At 44.6% G+C, this 18,974-nt stretch overlaps 1 protein-coding gene across 5 annotated transcripts in view; it reads right to left on the bottom strand.

Moving 5' to 3' along the window:
- The window catches only part of LOC143835262 (adenylate cyclase type 10-like), a 68,653-nt gene that overhangs the window by 37,825 nt on the left and 11,854 nt on the right, over window positions 1-18,974 (bottom strand). For all 5 annotated transcript variants that reach the window (XM_077332628.1, XM_077332627.1, XM_077332626.1 and 2 more), the window contains exons 7-16: window positions 18,189-18,277; window positions 14,902-15,093; window positions 13,207-13,328; window positions 11,994-12,070; window positions 10,394-10,583; window positions 8,394-8,449; window positions 6,803-6,956; window positions 4,721-4,913; window positions 2,978-3,064; window positions 118-401 (exon numbers count right to left, since the gene is read on the bottom strand). In XM_077332628.1, coding sequence (XP_077188743.1) covers window positions 118-401; window positions 2,978-3,064; window positions 4,721-4,913; window positions 6,803-6,956; window positions 8,394-8,449; window positions 10,394-10,583; window positions 11,994-12,070; window positions 13,207-13,328; window positions 14,902-15,093; window positions 18,189-18,277 — 1,444 coding nt within the window. The remainder of the gene's footprint in view (window positions 1-117; window positions 402-2,977; window positions 3,065-4,720; window positions 4,914-6,802; window positions 6,957-8,393; window positions 8,450-10,393; window positions 10,584-11,993; window positions 12,071-13,206; window positions 13,329-14,901; window positions 15,094-18,188; window positions 18,278-18,974) is intronic.

Raw genomic sequence — 18,974 nt, 5'->3', positions numbered from 1 at the left:
GGCTCCTGTGCTGTAGGGTAGGTTAGGCTTCAAGTGACTGACTCAACATTACTCAGATTTGAGTCCAGATCCTACTCTCATGGTAACCAATAGGACACACTGCCATTTCCTACTTACGTCTCAAGTTCCCTGGCAATAGTGACCACCCCAAGGTCCTGGCAAGCCTTCTGCACGATCACGGCAGGGGTCAACACCTTTAATCTAACGTAGGTGCTTGCCATGGTGCCCAGGATTCGAGATGCCGTGGAGCACAGCGGGTGTTTAATTTGGTCAAAAGGAGACAAAGACAAGACCAAAAGGATGGGGACGTGGACCATCAATTTATCCAAGAAATCCCAGGAGGTGGAATCGATGAACTGCGCATCGTCAATGACAAAGATAATTATTTCCTTCTCTGCGGACTGAAAGGGATAAAAGAAAAAGCAAACAAGCCAGAAAACATGAAAAAAATGACTCAGGTTAAGGTGATTCTACAACTTTGGAGTTCTTGTCTCCAGTTCTGTCAGCATATCAGCCTGTATTCTGCCGCTTTGGTCAGCAACATCTGCAGCATTCTTGTAGCCTGTAATGAGTCTTCCTCCAACGTCTTCCTCCAACTTAGGTGACGTTTGTTTGTTTATTTGTTTATTCATTCATTCATTCATTCATTCATTCATTCATTCATTCAATCAATCAATCAATCAATCAATCAATCAATCAATCAATTTATTTCTTCAATTTACATATGTCCCAGTAAAAACCCCATTAAAAGGACTATAACAGCAACAATCAACAGCAAGTAAAGATGGTGGAACCTCAACCCCCTCTATTCATCTACTAGAGGGAGGAGAGGGGAGAGACAAATCAGATGGTGTCCGTTGTTGGCAACAGGGGGACCCCAATTGCTCTTCCTGCACTAACCTGGCCTCAACCATAGACCTGGCGGAAGAGCTCCGTTTTGCAGGCCCTGCGGAAGACAGCAAGGTCCCGCAGCTCACCTGGGAGCTCATTCCATCAGGTTGGGGCCAGGACTGAAAAGGCCCTGGTCCTGGTCAAGGCCAGGCGTGCCTCTCTTGGGCCGGGAACATGAAGGGATAATAGTCTGATTAAGGGCCAATAAACTGGAACTCACTTCAGACCTATCTGACATAGGTTGACAATATTGTCAATCAAGGATGAAAACATGAGCCTTTGATAGACAGGGCTGTGCTCCACTGAAAGAAGAAATTTGGGAGTCGTTCGTGCTTATAGTCTGAGGTCTCTGTAGTATGCAGCAGCTTTGTCCAACTTCTGTTAGTGAGCCAGCTGTGGGGGTTTATGAAAAGACAGGATCTCAAAATGATCATGCATCTGTGTCATTCAGCAATGCTCCAAGTTTGAAGCAGGTCACCTCAGCCTAACAGTATGGCCAACGTATTTGTTGCTCTTCCTCAGGAGTAAAGACAATTAGACTGCCCACATGGTAATAGGAACATGCAATTTTTAAAAGACAAATTACTGTGAAGAGCTAGCAATAAGCAGAGGCTCTCATATACAATGTATATTAATAAACTCACTGAGTCACAAAGATAAATCACAGTAACAGCTGTCAAAAAACCCAAAGTCCATTGGCTCGCAAGTAGGTCCACCCACTGCAGAAAAAGCCTTCACCAGATTCACTCCATGCACGTTATCTTTTCCCTGCCTTGTGGAAACGTTTCCATGGAGTCACCATGCCAATTTCAACTGTTACAAACGTGTCACAAGGTAAGAGTCCTTATATCGACTAAACAAAGGGCCAACAGAAACCCCTGGATGTTTTTCTGTTTGGTATATCTTCATCCAGGGTCAATCAGAACTCACAAAATGTCTTCTCATCTTCAGATTAGTCGGTGGACCACAGCTTGGCATAAGAATATTATACAGCACGCTGCTCAATCTCGGGCTCCTGTGGTTTGTCATTGTGACAGTGTGTGTATAGATCTGTATTATATATGAGAGTCCCAACTTACTGCTAGTTCTTCACAGTAACTTCCCCAGGAGTAGGCAGGACGCACAATAGATTTGGCACCATCTTGTAGTGAGAGCAACACAGAAATGGAATACTTATGCAAAGCAATATTTATTTTACATAATATGTTACAAAGGTGTAATCTTATATTGTGGAATCTCTCTTTTCCACAAGTATTTCCCCATGATTTGCATCAAATATTTCACTGGGGTTATGAACAACTGGGGGAGGGGGCACACAAATCTTTTTGATACACCCTCCTTACATGACTGAATCTGATCTACCTAAGGGTTCGGTTAAAGTTACTGTTTCTGTTGAACAATGTTTCTGTTGAAATATTCTAGTTGATATGTTATATGTTATGATTGTCATATTTGTTATGATGTTTTATGTAATTACCCCATGATGTTTCATGTAAACCGCCCAGAGCTGTACGGAAGGGTAGTATAAAAATCTAAATAAATAAATCTTTATCCATTGTTCCTCTTAATAGTTGTGTAACAGCCCTGAGGGTGGAGAGTGTCCTGGCTGTCCGAGCTGGAATAGGGCCAATCAGGGTGCAGCCAGCAAAGCTGGCCGCACCCTGATTGGCCTGCATCTACAGCTCCCGCCCTCCCTCCCTGGATGCTAGCCACTTTGCTCTCAGACGTTGCCGGAGCCACCATGTGAGAGACACAGAAACATGGAGAGCCCTGCCAAACCACAAACCAGCCTTGATTACCTGCTATGACTCCTGCTGTGAGGGAGGGAGGGAGGGAGGGAGAGAGAGAGAGAGAGAGAGAGAGAGAGAGAGAGAGAGAGAGAGAGAGAGAGAGAGAGAGAGAGATCCCCTGGGTCCTGGGTCCTAACGCCCATTGTATTCCTGGTTACAATGGGCTTTCTTGCTAGTAATAAATAAATAAGAAACTTATCAGCTTGATCAGTACTGCAGAAGTTGCTAAGAAATTAACCGATAGTGTGTACTTTGCAGATCACCCAAGCCTCTACAGGATGAAAATCACTACTTACCTTCCGGAGAATCTGTACAAGAACTGTTTCCAACTCTGCATTCCTCTTTTGAACATCCATGTTTGAAACAATTTCCGAAGCAAGAAACTGATCAGAAAACAAACCCATGCCCACAAACATAACTGATCAGTGAGGTGTGGAATCTTTTTTTCTTCATTTTGACAATCTTTCCTCCTCTGTTTTTCCCCATTGAAAACTTGAAAGACAAGTTTATTTTAAACTTAAAAAAATATACAACAAATCCGTTAAGCCCTTTCCAATCCTCTGCTAATTTCCCTTCCTTCTCAGTCGAATAACCCTTACTTAACAAAAGAGAGGTGCTGACCAGACACAAATCCCATGCTGTCCTGACTTTGAAGTAGAATGAGAGACTCTTCCTGCTGGGCAACACAAAGCTGTAGGTTACCTGCCACCTGTTTCAGCCAGAAGTTAGAAGAAACTGCAAATCTCATGCTGCCTAGGCAGGGAATTATGATACTGAGCATGCTCACCTTTTAATCCTGCCTTTCACCCTAGAAGGCCCATACATGGCTCTCATTTCCCCATTTTATTCTCACAACAACCTTGTGAGGTAGGCTGTTTGGAGAGAAAAGGACAGGCCTAGGTTCACTGCGTGAGTTTCATCACTATGAGGAGGTTTGAACCAAATCCTAGTCCAACATTCCAACCTAGCTGTTCTCAAACTGTGGGTCAGGACCCAAAAGTGGGTTACAACTCTCTCAGAGATGAGTCACAAGACCAGAAGGGCAAAGAGCTTTGAGTTGCAATAGGAGACTTTGAGAGGTTCAGTGACAAATCTGGTTTGCTTTGCCCTGAAGCACAAAATGGCCATGAAATACAGCCTTAGGAATGCTGCCTGAGTACCAATCCTGGAGAAATACGTTATACCCTTGTTCAGTTTTAAACAATATAACATTCCTCTGCCGTGGGGTGGGGAATGATTTGGAGTTCCTTTGTAAGCTGGCCCCGTAAATTACAGTAAGTATGAAAGTGGATTTCTTATTCTCTTACATAAACTTTTGTGAATTCCAAACTAGTTGATATGCATATGTTTAAATATTTGGACTATATACCTTAAGCTACAATTGTTATTGTGTATTGCTTTTGTATTGTTCAAGGACTGTAATAAATGCCTGACTGGGGTTTTTTTTTTTAAAGAAGAGGCGTGAGTCTAGCAGTATTACTGTTTTTTCCTGAACTTGGATCCCTGGAGAACAAAATTAGGGACAGGAAAAGTTTTCAAAGTTGTGGACGAGTGCTGTTTAAAGTTAAACAAGATGGGTACCCACAAATGAAGACACCGTGTTCAGCAGGAGAAAGCCTCTTTTTCCGACACACTTCCTGTGCCACCACCTTCAGCTCTCTTGCGCTGTTGCTGCTGCAGTCCAGCATCCTGTTGTGTATTGCACTGGACTGCAGCATGCAAACTCCCAGCAGAGCCTGCAGGGAGAGTCAGTCCCTTTGCGAGCTGTTAGTGTGGGCATGTACCGCTACATGTATTATGTTGAGTCCTGGGCCCATTCCGCACATATTAGATAATGCACTTTAGAAGTAGATTTTCCTGATCCGCATAGGAAAATTTAGCTGCAAAAAGCAAATTGAAAGTGCATTATCCTCCATGTGTGGATTGAGCCCTGGAAAGGGCTTTTCTGTCACTTTATTCTGTCACTTTTCTGTCCTGGCTACGGTACTGTTGCTTACATTCCCACCATGAGCACGCACTTACAAAAGCCACTTCATTACCTTAACGTAAAAGAGGTTGTTGAGAAGGCAATAGTGGGTTTCAGCCACCGTACCACGGACTTTGGTCAGAAGGATGTGCTGCCTGGCATCGAAGGATTTGCAGGTATCAATTCCCAAGAACATAGCCATAAGTGTCCGGATGGTGAAGAAGTTCTGGGCCAAATTGATCTTTGTGAGCTCCATGGCCACAACCCTGCAGAGAACACAGGATAATGTGAACTGTCATCAACTGGGGGAGTAGGAAATTAAAAGGCAAGAGATATTCACAATAGGACCCTTAGTCTAATATATGGAGGCTGAAGACAGACCAAATTCAAGATGGAAAATGTAGAGCCACTGAAGAAAAACCCATGTAAGAACGTCTTACATGTTGATCCCTGTAATGTAAGACTGTTTATAAGACTGGCCACAACCCTGCAGAGAACGTAAGACTGTTCCATGTACTGTTCCATGTACTGTTCTTGTGTTATTATGTAAACCGCCCTGAGCCCCCGGGGAGGGCGGTATATGAATGAATGAATGAATGAATGAATGAATGAATGAATGAATGAATGAATGAATGAATGAATGAATGAATGAATGAATGTCAGCTATCTTGCCTGAAAGGGCAATAACATCAACCAGTCCAAAGCAGAGTTAGATCCTTCTAACTCTGCTAAAGTCAGGGGTCGTAACTCTGCTTAGCATTGCCCTGTACATAAAAGTTCTGAGAAGAAATTCTGGAGATGCATTACTCGTGCCATGAACACAACATAGTAATTTAATTAATTTCTATATTGCCCCTCCTCGTAAATGAGCTGGGGTGATTTACAATAAAAGCACTGTAAAAAACTAGTCTCCTTTCACCCACACCCTTAAACACCTTCTACCAGTTACCCAGATGAGATGACATAAAATAGGAGATGGTCTAAAATAATTGGGGGGAGGGGAGAGCCAGGGAGAAGGAGGGAGGCCCATGTAGCTTCAGATAGCCATGGTCTCAACCATAAGCCTGGCAGAACAGTGGTGTTTTGCAGGCCCTGTGGAAGTCTGACAGCTCTGTCGGGGTCCAGATCTTCGCTGGCAACTCATTCCACCAGGTTGGGGCCAGAGCCAAAAAGGCCCTGGCTCTGGTCAGGGCCAGGTGGATGTCTTTAGGTGTTTTAGTGTTGGCAGAGTGGAACGTTCTCCAGGGAGCATATTGGGAAAGGCACAGGACCCAGACCATATAGGGCCTTGAAGGTTTGTACCAAGACCTTGAACCTGATCCAGAACTCTTCCAGGAACCAATGAAGCTGCTGGAGGACAGGTCAAATGTGGGCCTTGCACCAGCTGTAATCTCCAGGTCAGGGCCAAGGTAAGCCCTGCGCAGAGTGAGCTGCAGTAATCCAGCCTGGAGATGTTGGATTACTGGGATAAAAGTTTCATCCTTTACCATGTTGTAGCTGATAAATGAGAAATCCAGTATGTAGTTCTCTGCTTCCCTATTCTTTGTCTAAGCAAGGATCTGGTCAATATGTCCTTATAGTAATCTGTTACCAGTGATAAGTTGTTTCAGCCTCTGTGGACAAGTGGGAAGTACAGAATTTAAATATATTTTAATAAACGAATGAGTAAACTGGGGGCATTTGATGGTTATGTGTATTTGGAGGAGGTACATTGGAAGAATCACTGGATGAGCCTGTTCCCGACTGACTCAAGTGGAGCTTACCCAGGTTGCCTCTAACAAAAGAGCTACGATATCTAAGAAGTAAAAAAAGACCCTTTAAAAAGAAATGATAACAAATACATATTCATCACCCCTAAAAATTAGAATTCCTTAGTTATACTTCAAAGAGATCCAGGGAACATCTTTCATGTCTTGGGAACAGTTTTGCTTTTGGAGGACAGAACAACTCCTTTTCTTTTCAAGCTCATAGAGTAATCCAGAAGTTTGATGCCCACTCAAACTGTGCTTTGGGTCAGGACTGTGCAGTGTTACATGATGTAGACATGGACCTGCTGGGGGTGTGGAAAGGTGATAGATGGTTTGAAGAGCAGTGAGTAGATGGGTTTTTAGAGTGGCTGGGCAGATGTAAAAAAGTGAGATTAAAATGCACTCACTTTTGGTTCGCTGCTTGTCCTAAGTAGGCAATTTCACTCAATAACTGGCTTTTCCCAGATCCTAAGTGGCCTTCATACATTAAAATGTGGCTTTGGGGGGAGGCTTTAAATTTTTCCACCAAGTCCTCAAAGATTTCTATTTCCCTCTTCCTACCTGCAGAGAAACAATAATGTAGGTGAGATGTCATTAAAACAACAAAACAGTTATTATTTGTTGAATTCCGCCTCTCCCGCCTCTCCCATCTCCAAATGAAATAAGATCAATAAGATCGAAATAGGGTTTCTTTCATGGCCCATGTGCAGCAAGAATGTACATTATGGTTGTAAGCTGCCATGACCTGGCTGTGCTGGGAGCAGCATGATGGAAACCCAGTCAATCAAAAATTAATTAATTAATTAAAATAGTCCAAAATAGCTGCAGTCCATCCAAAATAGCTATGGCTCATCAGCAACAACAAATGAAACTATCAACACATCGAAAGAGCGCCTGCGTGTGGTCTTGCTGGCAATTAGCAGGACAGGGAGAGGATTCGCAGGATGAGAGCTAGACTTTCTGGTATCAGCCTCATTCCTTTTTGCATGAACACAAATGTGTGCAACGCTCAAGCCAATACCCATCTTGCCTGGCCACTATAGTGGAGGCGGGGAGCTCCAGCTGGCATTGAAGTAGCACAAGGGCTTTATTTCCAGCCTTTTGTCCCCCGACCCTAAAATCAGAGCTGGGGGGGGGGGAAGTCTCCTACAGTCTTCAAATTGAGGTCCTGACCAATCAGTGATGGACTACCATGCTATGTCAGCAGTGGGGGCACAGAGAAGGAGGTGGAAGAAAAACAAAAAAAAACCATGGACATCTACACTTGCAATACTGTGTTTTCAGAGTGCATTTCTCAGATTTAGCGGATAATATCTGCTTCAAGATAGCCCAGAGGATATATGGTGTCACCATGGAGTCAGTCACAGATGCTGCAGATTCAAAATTTTAAGAGATCAAAAAAAAAAGGAAATCAGAAAATATGCAGTTAGCTTTTTGCAATGCGGGCTTATAGAGGATAAAAAACCCAGTGCAGATAAGACCATAGTGTTCCATCTAGTTTTTATTTATTTATTATTAGATTTTTATATCGCCCCATTTGAGGTTGCCAACTCAGGGCAGTTCACAACATACAGTTGTCAATAACATAGCTACAATTAACAACAAAACATTTAAAACTAATGAAAATTATTCCAATCTGCATCAGCCATTGAATTTCATTTCTGCCTCTCCATCACCTGTTCAGGAAGTGGGTTACTTTGGGAGGGAGGCATAAAATGGTGTTGTTTCCCTTATTCACTAGCCCCAACCAAAAGTCTGGCAGAAGAGCTCAATTTTCCAAGCTTTTGGGAATTGTGGCTATACCTAATAGCCACTGATGGACCTCTGCTCCAAATGCCTATCCAGTCTTCTCTTGAAGCTGTCTCTATGCCTGTAGCCACCACCACTTCCTGTAGAAAGGGATTCCATGTGTTAATTGGGGTGAAGAACCTATGGTGAAGAACCTATGGCTTTCGGATTCTGTAACTGCACATTGTAGGAAGCTAATAATCTACTTACCCAATAAAGGATATATATCAGATCTCTCCTTGGTCAGATATGCCTTGAACATCATTCTGAAAAGGGGGAACAAAGAGGGAAACATTAAAACACAAACATATCCACTCAAATAATACGGGGAATGTTTATTAGAGTTTATTAGAGGGGAATGAATGAATGAGTTTCTAAGTTTATTAGAGTTTCTAAGCAAGGAATTCTGGGAACCAAAACTCTGTGCAGAGATATTTCAGAAGCATTCCACATTCATAGTTTGAATTAAATAGCATGAAAATTAAAACTCATCTTTAAACCGCCCGTGGCGCCACGGGCGCCACGGACTATATAATTCGGTAAGGGGTCTGGAGGTGGGATTAGTCCGTGATGAGGAAGGGTCCGGATTGGACCCTTCCTCATGACAGACAATCGGAGGGACCAATCGGATTGGTCCCTCCGATTCCCAGCTCCAGCAACTGTGAGTTGCGCGCAGCGCGGCTCGCAGTTCCTCCTGACCTGACGCGGTGAGAGGCGCGAAGCGCCTCTCGCCGCGTCAGGCCGCCGCCCGGGGAAGCCCCCGGCAGTCGCGCAAAGCGCGGCTGCCGGGGGTTCCCTGCCTGGCGGGCTGACGCAGTGAGAGGCGCGAAGCGCCTCTCGCCCCGTCAGCCCGCCCACGCCGATAGAAGCTCGCCGACGACGACGAGGGACACTCGGGCCAGCCTGCAAGAAGCCCGCACCTCCGCCGCTGCCTGCCGCCGCGCCGCCGCCTGCCGTTCCCCCGCCGCCGCCGCCGCCGCCGCCGCCCGGCTCTCCCCGCCCCGCCGCCGCCGCCGAGGGGCCGGGCCTGCTGGCCAGCAGGGACAGGAGCGGCGGCGGCGGCGGACAAGCGGCGGCCGAAGGGGACGCGCAGGCGGCCGGCAGGAGCAGCAGGAGGTCTTTGACCCTCGGACCAGCCTGCCAGAAGCTCGCCGCCGCCGCCGCCGCCGCCGCCGAAGCAGCCGCAGACCAGCACGCCGAAGAACAATGTAAGGTCCTAGCGCCCGCTGCATTCCCCTGCAGCGGGCTTGATTACTAGTCAATAATATTCCTATAGCAGAAAAGCATGATGGTAAGCAATATTAAACAATATTATACATTCTTAAGAACATCATGTAGACCTCAACATTATCATTATACCCTGGAAAGCTTGTTGGTCTTTAAGGTGTTGCTAGACTCAGATCTTGTATGTATACAAAGCAATTAAGATCCAAATACATCTTGTGAGCTTTTCGCTAAGCTTCGATATTAAAAGAACATCAAAATAAGCAAGAATTTTGCCTTCATATCAGAATCAAATATGAGGAGTGAAAGCTCTCAGTTGAAAGTCCTCAGCCCCATTTCCCCCTCAAGAATGTCTGCAAGGAAAGGTTTAGTGGGGAGTCCCCTTCAAACCTCCGTATTCTACCAACTGCAGAAATCCAATAACTATGCTGAGAGCAGATGATTGAAAAAAGGAAAAGGATTTACTTAAAATCATTCCTTGATTTACACAAAAAATCAGATAATCGATGCAAAGATACTGTGTGACAGAAAGCAAAAGGAAGACCCTGTCTAATCCCGTCCCCCCTAAAGCTGGGAGACGGGTGAAGTTCAAGTTAATTGTAATTCTCTCTGAAGGTGCCTTTTGCACCAACAAAATCCCTCCCGATGGAAATCAGGATCTGTGAGAATCTCTGAGGAGCTGTTTCTGTTTTTATTCAGTCAGGCCCCTTTGAAGTGTCAAAGTTAGGCAACAGAAAAGATGTGTTGTCCTGACCATTTGGCCCAGTGTGGTTTTGGTGTGACCCGCACAGGAAGAGACTCGGCAGTTAAATGTCATCACAGATCCTTCCAGGGAAAGTTTGACTCACCATTTGAGTTAGTGTTGCAGTGTGTTTGTGTTGGGCACCTAGAGGTGAGCTAGCCTGTCCTCACTGGTGTTTCAACCAGCCCAGAGACTGTCCACCCTGATTTCTCTTTTCCCAGCTTTCTGTGGAGGTAGCACTTACGTTTTCTCAGTGACACCGAGAAATTTATAGATTGTTCCGGGGTTCAGAATGCCTTTCATCTGAGCTAACGGGACCTCTTGAAAAAAATAGGGTGGCAGCTTGGATTCGGCGTAGGTGACTGCATCACAGGTCACCATCCCGGGATAGTACACCATTATCCGGGCAGCCAGGTTCACTTTGCGGCCAATGACTGTATCAGGGGAAGAGTGAGAGAGAGGATTGATTTGAGCCTATGTCCTCAATCAGGTACTGGCACGTCAGAACACTTCAGCAACACATTCAAGCAGGGCCACACTTACGGACCATTCTAAGCACCTATATGAATTAGAGCTGCACAAATTCTTGCCAGCCCAGTCCGTGCCCTGCCTACTAGTTGCAAGCAGATAACCCACAGGCAAGAGGACCACCCCATTTTCTTGGTCTGCTGGCTGAAACCGCATGATATGGTGCAATGCAATGAGCTGTGACTTCATGCATGGACACTTCCCTCCAGTGGAAGTCTGCTTTTTCCTTCCCCCCAGGGTCTCATTGTAGCTGCTCTGGCAAACAGTGCATAAACTGAGTGTGTAGACATGGAGGTTGTTGTTAGGGGAGTGCTGCTAGTTGTTGTACAGTCCCCCTCCCCCGAGTCTTTCTAGGGCCAGAGCCTTCTCTATCCTGGCCTCCACCGGTGGAATGAGGTCCCTGAAATGACCAGGGCCCTGCCTGAACTCCCACGGTTCCGCAGGGACTGCAAAAGGGAGCTATTCTGCCAAGCATTTGATTGAGGCCTACCGATCCAACAGCATCTGCTAGCCCCCCAGAAACCCCTCCCCATGATCTGAACTCAAATATACCATCTGGGAGTGGCAGGCTAGAATAAGAGTAAGAGTAAGAGTAAGAGTAAGAGTAAGAGTAAGAGTAAGAGTAAGAGTAAGAGTAAGAGTAAGAGTAAGAGTAAGAATAAAAGAATATACGGGATCATGGTTAGAAGTTAATGTTGTTATTGTGAAATGTAGTAATCCTTGTTGTTTTCAGTTCTGGTATCCACTGTTATTGTTGTTCTGATGTTTATGATATTAAACAGAGGCTGTTGGTCAGTTGTCCACCCCCAAGCATGGAGTCCTTACTTGCCAAACCAACTCACGGTATTCCTATTTTTCACCGGCCATGCTTTTGCTAGAATATCAAATGGAGCACCTCTCCTATTTGCCATATGCTCAAGAATGGCAAAGGAAGTTCTACAAGTTCAGGAAGGCCAGAAAACAAGTATTACAGTACTGGGATCCCAGCAGTGGAAGGAGGGAACAAGAGTCTTCTCAATTCATGGCAGAAGGTGGGGGTGTGGGAAGAGTAACAGAAACAACCAATCGATACCCAGATAGCATGGCCCACCTGAAAAATTAGACCTTGGCGGTCAAATGAAAACACGGAATGGATATCTCAGGCAGAAACGGAAGGCTGTGTTGGGAATTTGATGGGCCATAAGCTCAGACAGATAAATGAGTGGTTGTAGGAGTTCAGGGGAGGGATTAATGTTTCACTTAAAGCACCCAAGTGCTCAAAGATTGCCTTGGAGCTTGGACAGTGGGCAGTTACCAGTGGTCCACAATGGCTGTACCTGTATATTCATGTCTCACACGATGACCAACTACTCCACAGAACACAGACCCACTGGTGACACCAATGGAGACAACCCTACAACAGACAGAGAGGAACATGAAGTCAGTAGGCCAAACAAAAGCTCCAGGTACTTCTTTCCCCCTTGGAGCATCTCAGTATTCTCCTTCAACCAATGCCTAAAGAACAAAGCTAGGAACAGATATATAAAGGCATAAAACAGATGAGCAAGTTGTGTGTATCCTGCCATGGCATGCAAGGATGGACTTGCCTAAGCCTACAGGACTGTTCAGGACTGAGCATTCTAAGAATCCCCCTTGCCCATAGTGCGAGAGCTCATAGCCATATAGTCTCACAACCCTTGCTGGTCAGTAAAACAAATCCAAGCTGACCTTCTGCTTTCCATAGCTGTTGCAGGTATAAAAGCCTGGCTGTCACCAGAGGTGCAAATTGAAGGGCAAGAGCAAAATGTTTTATGTCACTATGGAGGAGTCAGCTAAGTAGATCAACCCAACAGATAGCTATTATGCTTTAGAAAATATCGAAATTTTATTTTTGTAAGCTGCTTTGGGACCCCAATAGGGAGAAAAGCAGGAGAGAAAATGCATTAAATCAGGGATAGTCAAACGCTGGCAGGGGCTCATGGGAATTGTAGTTCATGGACATCTGGAGGGCCGTAGTTTGACTACCCCTGCATTAAATGCACAAAGCAGAAAGTATCCAGTTGCCTTTCCCAGAATGCCACAGTCCCTGGGACATATATGGCTCGTTAAGCCTCTATACCTCGTTCCTCTTCCCTTACCATTGTCAATACTCAAAGACTTTTCTTGGCTGCTTGCATCCAAGTCCCAGCTATCATGTTTCTTTATGATACCAGTCAAGCACAGCTGGAATGAGGCCGCAGAAAATCATTGAAGAAGAGTTGAGATTTATACCCCACTTTTCATTACCCAAGAGAGTCTCAAAGCAGCTTACAAACACCTTTCCTTCCTCTCTCTACAACAGACACCTGTTAGATAGGTGGGGCTGAGAGAGCTCTGAGAGAAACTGCTCTGTGAGAACAGAACTATCAGGAGTGTGACTAGCCCAAGGTCACCCAACTGGCTGCATGTGAAGGATTGGGGAATCAAACCCAGCTCTCCAGATTAGAAGCTGCCGCTCTTAACCACTACACCAAGCTGGCTCTCATACCAAACCGGCAAGCAGGCACTTACCTCACTTTCATGAGTGACGAGCTACAGAAGTTGTAGATCTTATGAGCACAATCCAGAGCATGTGCGCTCTCATCCGCTTGCTTGTCTCCGGGGAGGCCAAAAACACAAAGGAAAGTGCAGCCCTTTGGGGAGGGGGGAGGGAAGGTGAGAAAGTAGTCAGAAAGGGTTGGTGAAAAGAGCTCCTGTATAATGACTGCAAAAGATACGTTCGCAAACTAAATGCCTATTTGCATAAGGGAAGTCGATGCACCCTTCAGTGTAACACATTCCAGCTGGCTGGACTTTTGATTTTTCTACTGGTTTTCCTTTTGTCAATGGTCCATCACTGGTGTAAACAATGCTCACTGTCTGCAGGCAAAAATGTGCTAAAAACTGACAACTCACAAATGTGATATCATTCCATTCATTTCTTCTTCAGTGGTGCTTGCAAAAGTTTTCCTGGAGCTCCTCAGAAAGGACGGGGCAGAGGAAATAATCAGATCCCCCCCCCACCCCGCATCCCCACCAAAGCTCCAGAGAACTGCCGATGACCTCTTCCTTATTCCCAGTTCTATATACTCGTTTCCATGCTCATTTCCATGCTGTTTTCTTTAATGTGTAGCTTAGGAATCCCCTAGCGTCGCCAAGCCACCATCTCTTGCCAACATAAAGGCTGGAAGATTGACAGTGAGCAGCAAGTTTGTTAGACTTGTTCATGAGTGAGCGTGGGGGTCTTCTGGAAGCAGTGCCAGCACAATATCCCCATTTGTGATGTAAGAACATTGAAATCATACATTCAGAGCAGATTTTTTTGTAGGAATGTTTTGATTTATTGATGTAAGCTGTCCTGAGCCTACTTGCAGAGGGGGGGGGGGTCCTATAAATGATGACATGAATAATGGCAGGAGCTCTACCAAATAGACAGACTCGTATTACTTGGCTTATATTCCCTTGCAGGGGTGGCCAAACTGAGGCTTTCCAGATGTCCATGGACTACAATTCCCATGAGCCCCTGGGGCCCCTGCTAGAGACCCCACCTTCCCAAAGCAACAGGAACACACTTTAGGAAAATGATAATGCACTCCCTCCACCAAGTGAGTGATGTGGGTGTTTTTCAGGTATCCTCCCTTTATATATTATATCTATACACATATGCATGTATGTGTGTAATATCCATCTATCTATATGTAGTCACATTTGTAATCTAAGCCACCCTAAACATATGTCAAGGGCTGGAACCAAAGAGTTTGTTTTCCTTCCTAATGCAAAGTAACAGAAGATGCTTTGATCTTAAAATCAAGGCTAGGCAGATTTACCCATCACTCTCAAGGACATTGGTTCTGTCTTACAAGCACATGCCTAAGTGGGAAATGCATGAGTTCTTAATCAACAAATCAATGATCAATAATGTTAAATAGTATTTTTCAAGTTTGCAAATGAGCTCTCTTATATTTGTTTATTTTGATCTTTGGCTCTGAATTTTGACACAGTTTGATTCTTAGGTTGTAAAACGGCCCACACGTACCATGTGGGGATATCAATTCTGCTGTTGGCGGGCATTACACCACCCCATCATCAGTACGGAACGCTAAATTAGGCTCTTGAAAGCAGGTATTGACCCGTAGGACCGGAATGGGTGACACACCCCTTTGGAACAGTCACAAAAAATTGCTGCTGTCCCAAAGAGTCAAATCAACCAATCATTAGAGGACTCACTTTGTCAAACATGAAGATCTTGTTGATCTTGCCTCTGAGGGGGTGTAACATTTCTGTGATGTAAATGCTGGCATCCTGAACAGCCTTGGACAAGTGGAGAGTATTGGCACTTTCATCAAACTGAAGGTTCACAAAGACAATGGTGACCGGACGAAGCTCCGATAAGTACTCCAAGGGCTGGTCATCATCAATCTGAAAAACAGGGGCATCTCAGTCCACATTGAGTGATCTTGGGGACAAGGAAATTCTTAAAGCTAAAATGCTGCTGCCTTCACAAACATTAGAGCAAAGGCTGGATTACATGCTTTTGGTATGCAGAGGGACTGGTCAGCCATGAAGCAGGACATTTCTTCAGAAAGGATCACCAGGAAAAGTTACCTTGATTGAATTTGCACGCGGTTTTGTGCTGCTTGCGCTACAGGATAACAGTAAAGTTGTGCCTTAGTAAATAAGTAACAAAGCAAATGGCAGCCACTTTTGCTCAGTTTGCAAACAAAATCTCATTAACACACTTATTGGAAGTCTCCCAATTATGTGTAGATCTTTACAATACATGTGAATAACGTGTTATCTGAACAGAAGGAATACGGGTATGTGGTAGGGACGGGCATGAACCAAACCATAGCAAAATCTGTGACAAATTTTACACTGTTCGTGGTTCACAAACCGAAGTTCAGGAAGGGTTCACTGTCATGAACTTCCATTAAGTTTTATTTTATTTTCTTTTTATAATAATTTTATTGTTTATTATTATATAAAGCATTTACAGAGAAGTTGTAAAGAAAAAGCGACCAGTTGATATGGTTTGCCATCTCTTTTAACATAGATATTTAGTTCCCATCACATATTATTCCTAGTCTAGAAGTTTTTACCATTTTTCTTAGCCAAGTGATTGTTAATACATATGAGAGTATGATCTGTTATAGGAATACATTCTGTTATTATCTTAAATGATATTAGGTCAGTCTCCTTCATAAATTGGCCCTAACCCAAGAATTACTACTGTCGTCTTGTTAATGCCTATAAAATATGGTTTGTCATCCTCTTTTGGCATACATATTAACATACATATTCAATTCCCATCGCATATTAATCCTGATCTAGGAGTTATTACCATCTTTCTTAACAAAGTAGTTGTTGATACATAGGAGGGTATAATCTATTATAAGGATATATTCTATTATTGTCTTAAATGATATAAAGTCAGTTCCCTTCATATATTGGACCTGTCCTAAAGGTTGCTACTGCTATTTTTCTCACAGGAAGCCAGGAGAATACTCCATTGTTCAGCTCATCTTTCAGGTGGTCGCAGAAAATGAAATTGTGTTTTTTTCCATAGTAGAGTGTTTCTGATTGTCCTTCTGTCAGAGCCAAAGAAATCTCTTACTTGATTCTTGCTTGTAATCGCCTTTGAGGGGGCTCTGAATCCTTTGTCAATCTGGATCTCTTCCTCTGGTCGCACAGAAATATCTCCTGATAGCTTCCTAGTTGCTGTCGCTTTTGAATAGACTCTTTTTATTTTGCTGATCCAAGTCATTTCCTGCACTGAATAGACTTCCAGGTTTTTGGTACTTTCCTTCCGTGAATCTGTTTTCCCAGGTTCTTTAAAGATACTTTGGGTTTTTACATCTCTGGCACTCTCTCCCTCCAGTTGATTAACTTCCAGACATTGAAGTTTCACTTGATTTACTGTTAGCTGAGCTACGTCATCAGCTGGTCTCTCCGGACCTTGGGCTCCATCCAAAAGCTCCCCCTTAGTCCCACGAATTTCCTTTTCCAGCTTATTGACTGCTTTCAGTATCTCTGAGTTTCCTTTGCATAACAAATGGAAAAGCTGTGCCTTAGTTAATTCTTCCATAGTTCTAGGCAGTCACAAACTATAAACAGAAAGTCTCGTGAGGTCTCGCGGGAGCACGAGCGATCCCAAATTATCAGTTTGTCGATCTCCGTATCAAGTCAAATTCCCCCACTGAACTTTCACCCATAAATCTTCAAAGCACTCTCTTTGTTTGGTTAATGGGTATAATTAGCTGGGAGTCTCTCACTCGGCGAAAGAAGGAATTCGCTTGTGAATTGGTTGAGGGGGGGGGGAGGGAAGAGCTTGTGGGAGAAGAGAGAGAAAAGCCAGAAAGCTTTCAATTCTTACTGTTGCAAATTCCAGCTTCTGTCAGCTTCTGCTCCTGTCGATCTGGTAAATGATGGTCTGGGAAGAATGTAAGGTCGGCTGGTCGTTTCAAGCTTGTAAAGTTGTTTGCGACAAAGACGCCATCATGACCTTGAGCACAAGCCGCTATTAATCCAGGGAGGTCTTCCTATCTCCCCACGGATCTGTAGGACCCTCAGGATGCCGTTCCCGGTTCCTGGGGCGACCGGTGAGCAGATTTGCGTATCTGTTCAGGTCAGCCAGGTGCAGAAGCCCCTGACCCTCGGCATGGCTTAAGAGCTGAACAGAAGTCCAGCTTTCTTTATGGCGCCATCTTCAGTTCTCCCTTCCATGAAGTTTTAGAGTGGTTTTTGGGTGCCGCAGAAAGCAGGGGTTTGAAGGGACTTTGACCCACTGCTTTTTGTTCCACATGAAAGCTGTAAAAGTAGTTGAGCAAGGGCGAGATGCTCCCCACCAGACAGCTGTTTCAGGCTGTCTTCCGGAGTCCTGTTGAACTTTAAAGTCACCGTACAAGACAGCATGAAAAATAGATTCACAGTAGGGAAGCAAAAGAGCTGCAATTCAAGGGGGAGGCGAAAGAGCTGCAGAGCAAGGAGCATCTCACTAGTGCACAGCTGTTTTTCATGGTGTTTTGCAGTCCCTTTAAAGGGAGACTGCACAGGACAGCCCAAAACAGCTGAGTGGCAGGGAGCAAGCTGTTATTTGCTGCTCAGCTGTTTTTCAGGCTTTCTGAAAAACCCCTTTAAAGGGACTGAGGTCCCTTTCAACAAGGTTTGCAGGGTCACGAACCACACAAACCTGTTCAAGTTCATGAACAAGCCTCCCAGTTTGGTTTGTGGTTCAGCCACAAACTGAACCACATTTTTCTGGTCTGTGCCCATTCCTACTATGTGCACGTGCATGTATGCGCCATCCACTGGATTTTTCAGAGATTTAGATCATATGTATCACACATGCATGCAAAATACAGTTGTTCTTTTGTATGGATATCAAGGTACCTGCACATATTGGGAGCTCTGCAGGTACAGTCCAGTTCCAATTGGCATGATTGCCAGGCTTCTGGTATTTGATTGTGTTACAGCACTTATAAAACAATCATGAAATTAGGCTCTCATTAAAGTACCTTCTTCAAGACATTCCTCATTACAAATTTTCTCAATCTTCTCTCGAGTTCTGCATTTGGAGGCAGTACTGAAGCCTTTCTCAGGATCGCTGGGGAGGAAAGGAAGATATTTATTTAAAAAATTAAGCTGCAGTATGTACAGCTCACCAGGACTGAAGTTCACTTCTGATTCAATACAATAACTTTTTGCCTGCTATTTGCAAGATATTTTGTTGTCCAGCTTTGACAGGCAATAGAATTGCAAATTTTACATAAAAAATGAATCTCATGAAAAACTGGCATTGTTGTTATTGTTGTTATTATTATTTGATTTATTGCCCGCCATTCTCGGACATGCCGGCTTCTGGGGGGTTACGTACAAAATTCAGTACAATAGTTTAATCCCTAATTTAACCCCCCGCCCCGTTAAAGGTAAAGGTATCCCTTGTGCAAGCACCGAGTCATGTCTGACCCTTGGGGTGACGCCCTAGCGTTTTCATGGCAGACTCAATACAGGGTGATTTGCCAGTGCCTTCCCCAGTCATTACCGTTTACCCCCCAGCAAGCTGGGTACTCATTTTACCGACCTCGAAAGGATGGAAGGCTGAGTCGACCTTGAGCCAGCTGCTGGGATTGAATACCCAGCCTCATAGGCAGACCTTCAGACAGCATATCTGCTGACTTACCACTCTGCGCCACAAGAGGCAAAACCATATGGTGGAAACAATAACAAACCAACTTAACAGCCCCCACTAACAGCCGGGGCAGCTAGGAGAGGGGTGTGACAACCAGCCATGCCAATAGATG

Source organism: Paroedura picta, chromosome 4, assembly GCF_049243985.1.
Source record: "Paroedura picta isolate Pp20150507F chromosome 4, Ppicta_v3.0, whole genome shotgun sequence".
Taxonomy (NCBI): Eukaryota; Metazoa; Chordata; class Lepidosauria; order Squamata; family Gekkonidae; genus Paroedura; species Paroedura picta.
This window is presented reverse-complemented; position numbering and strand designations above follow the sequence as displayed.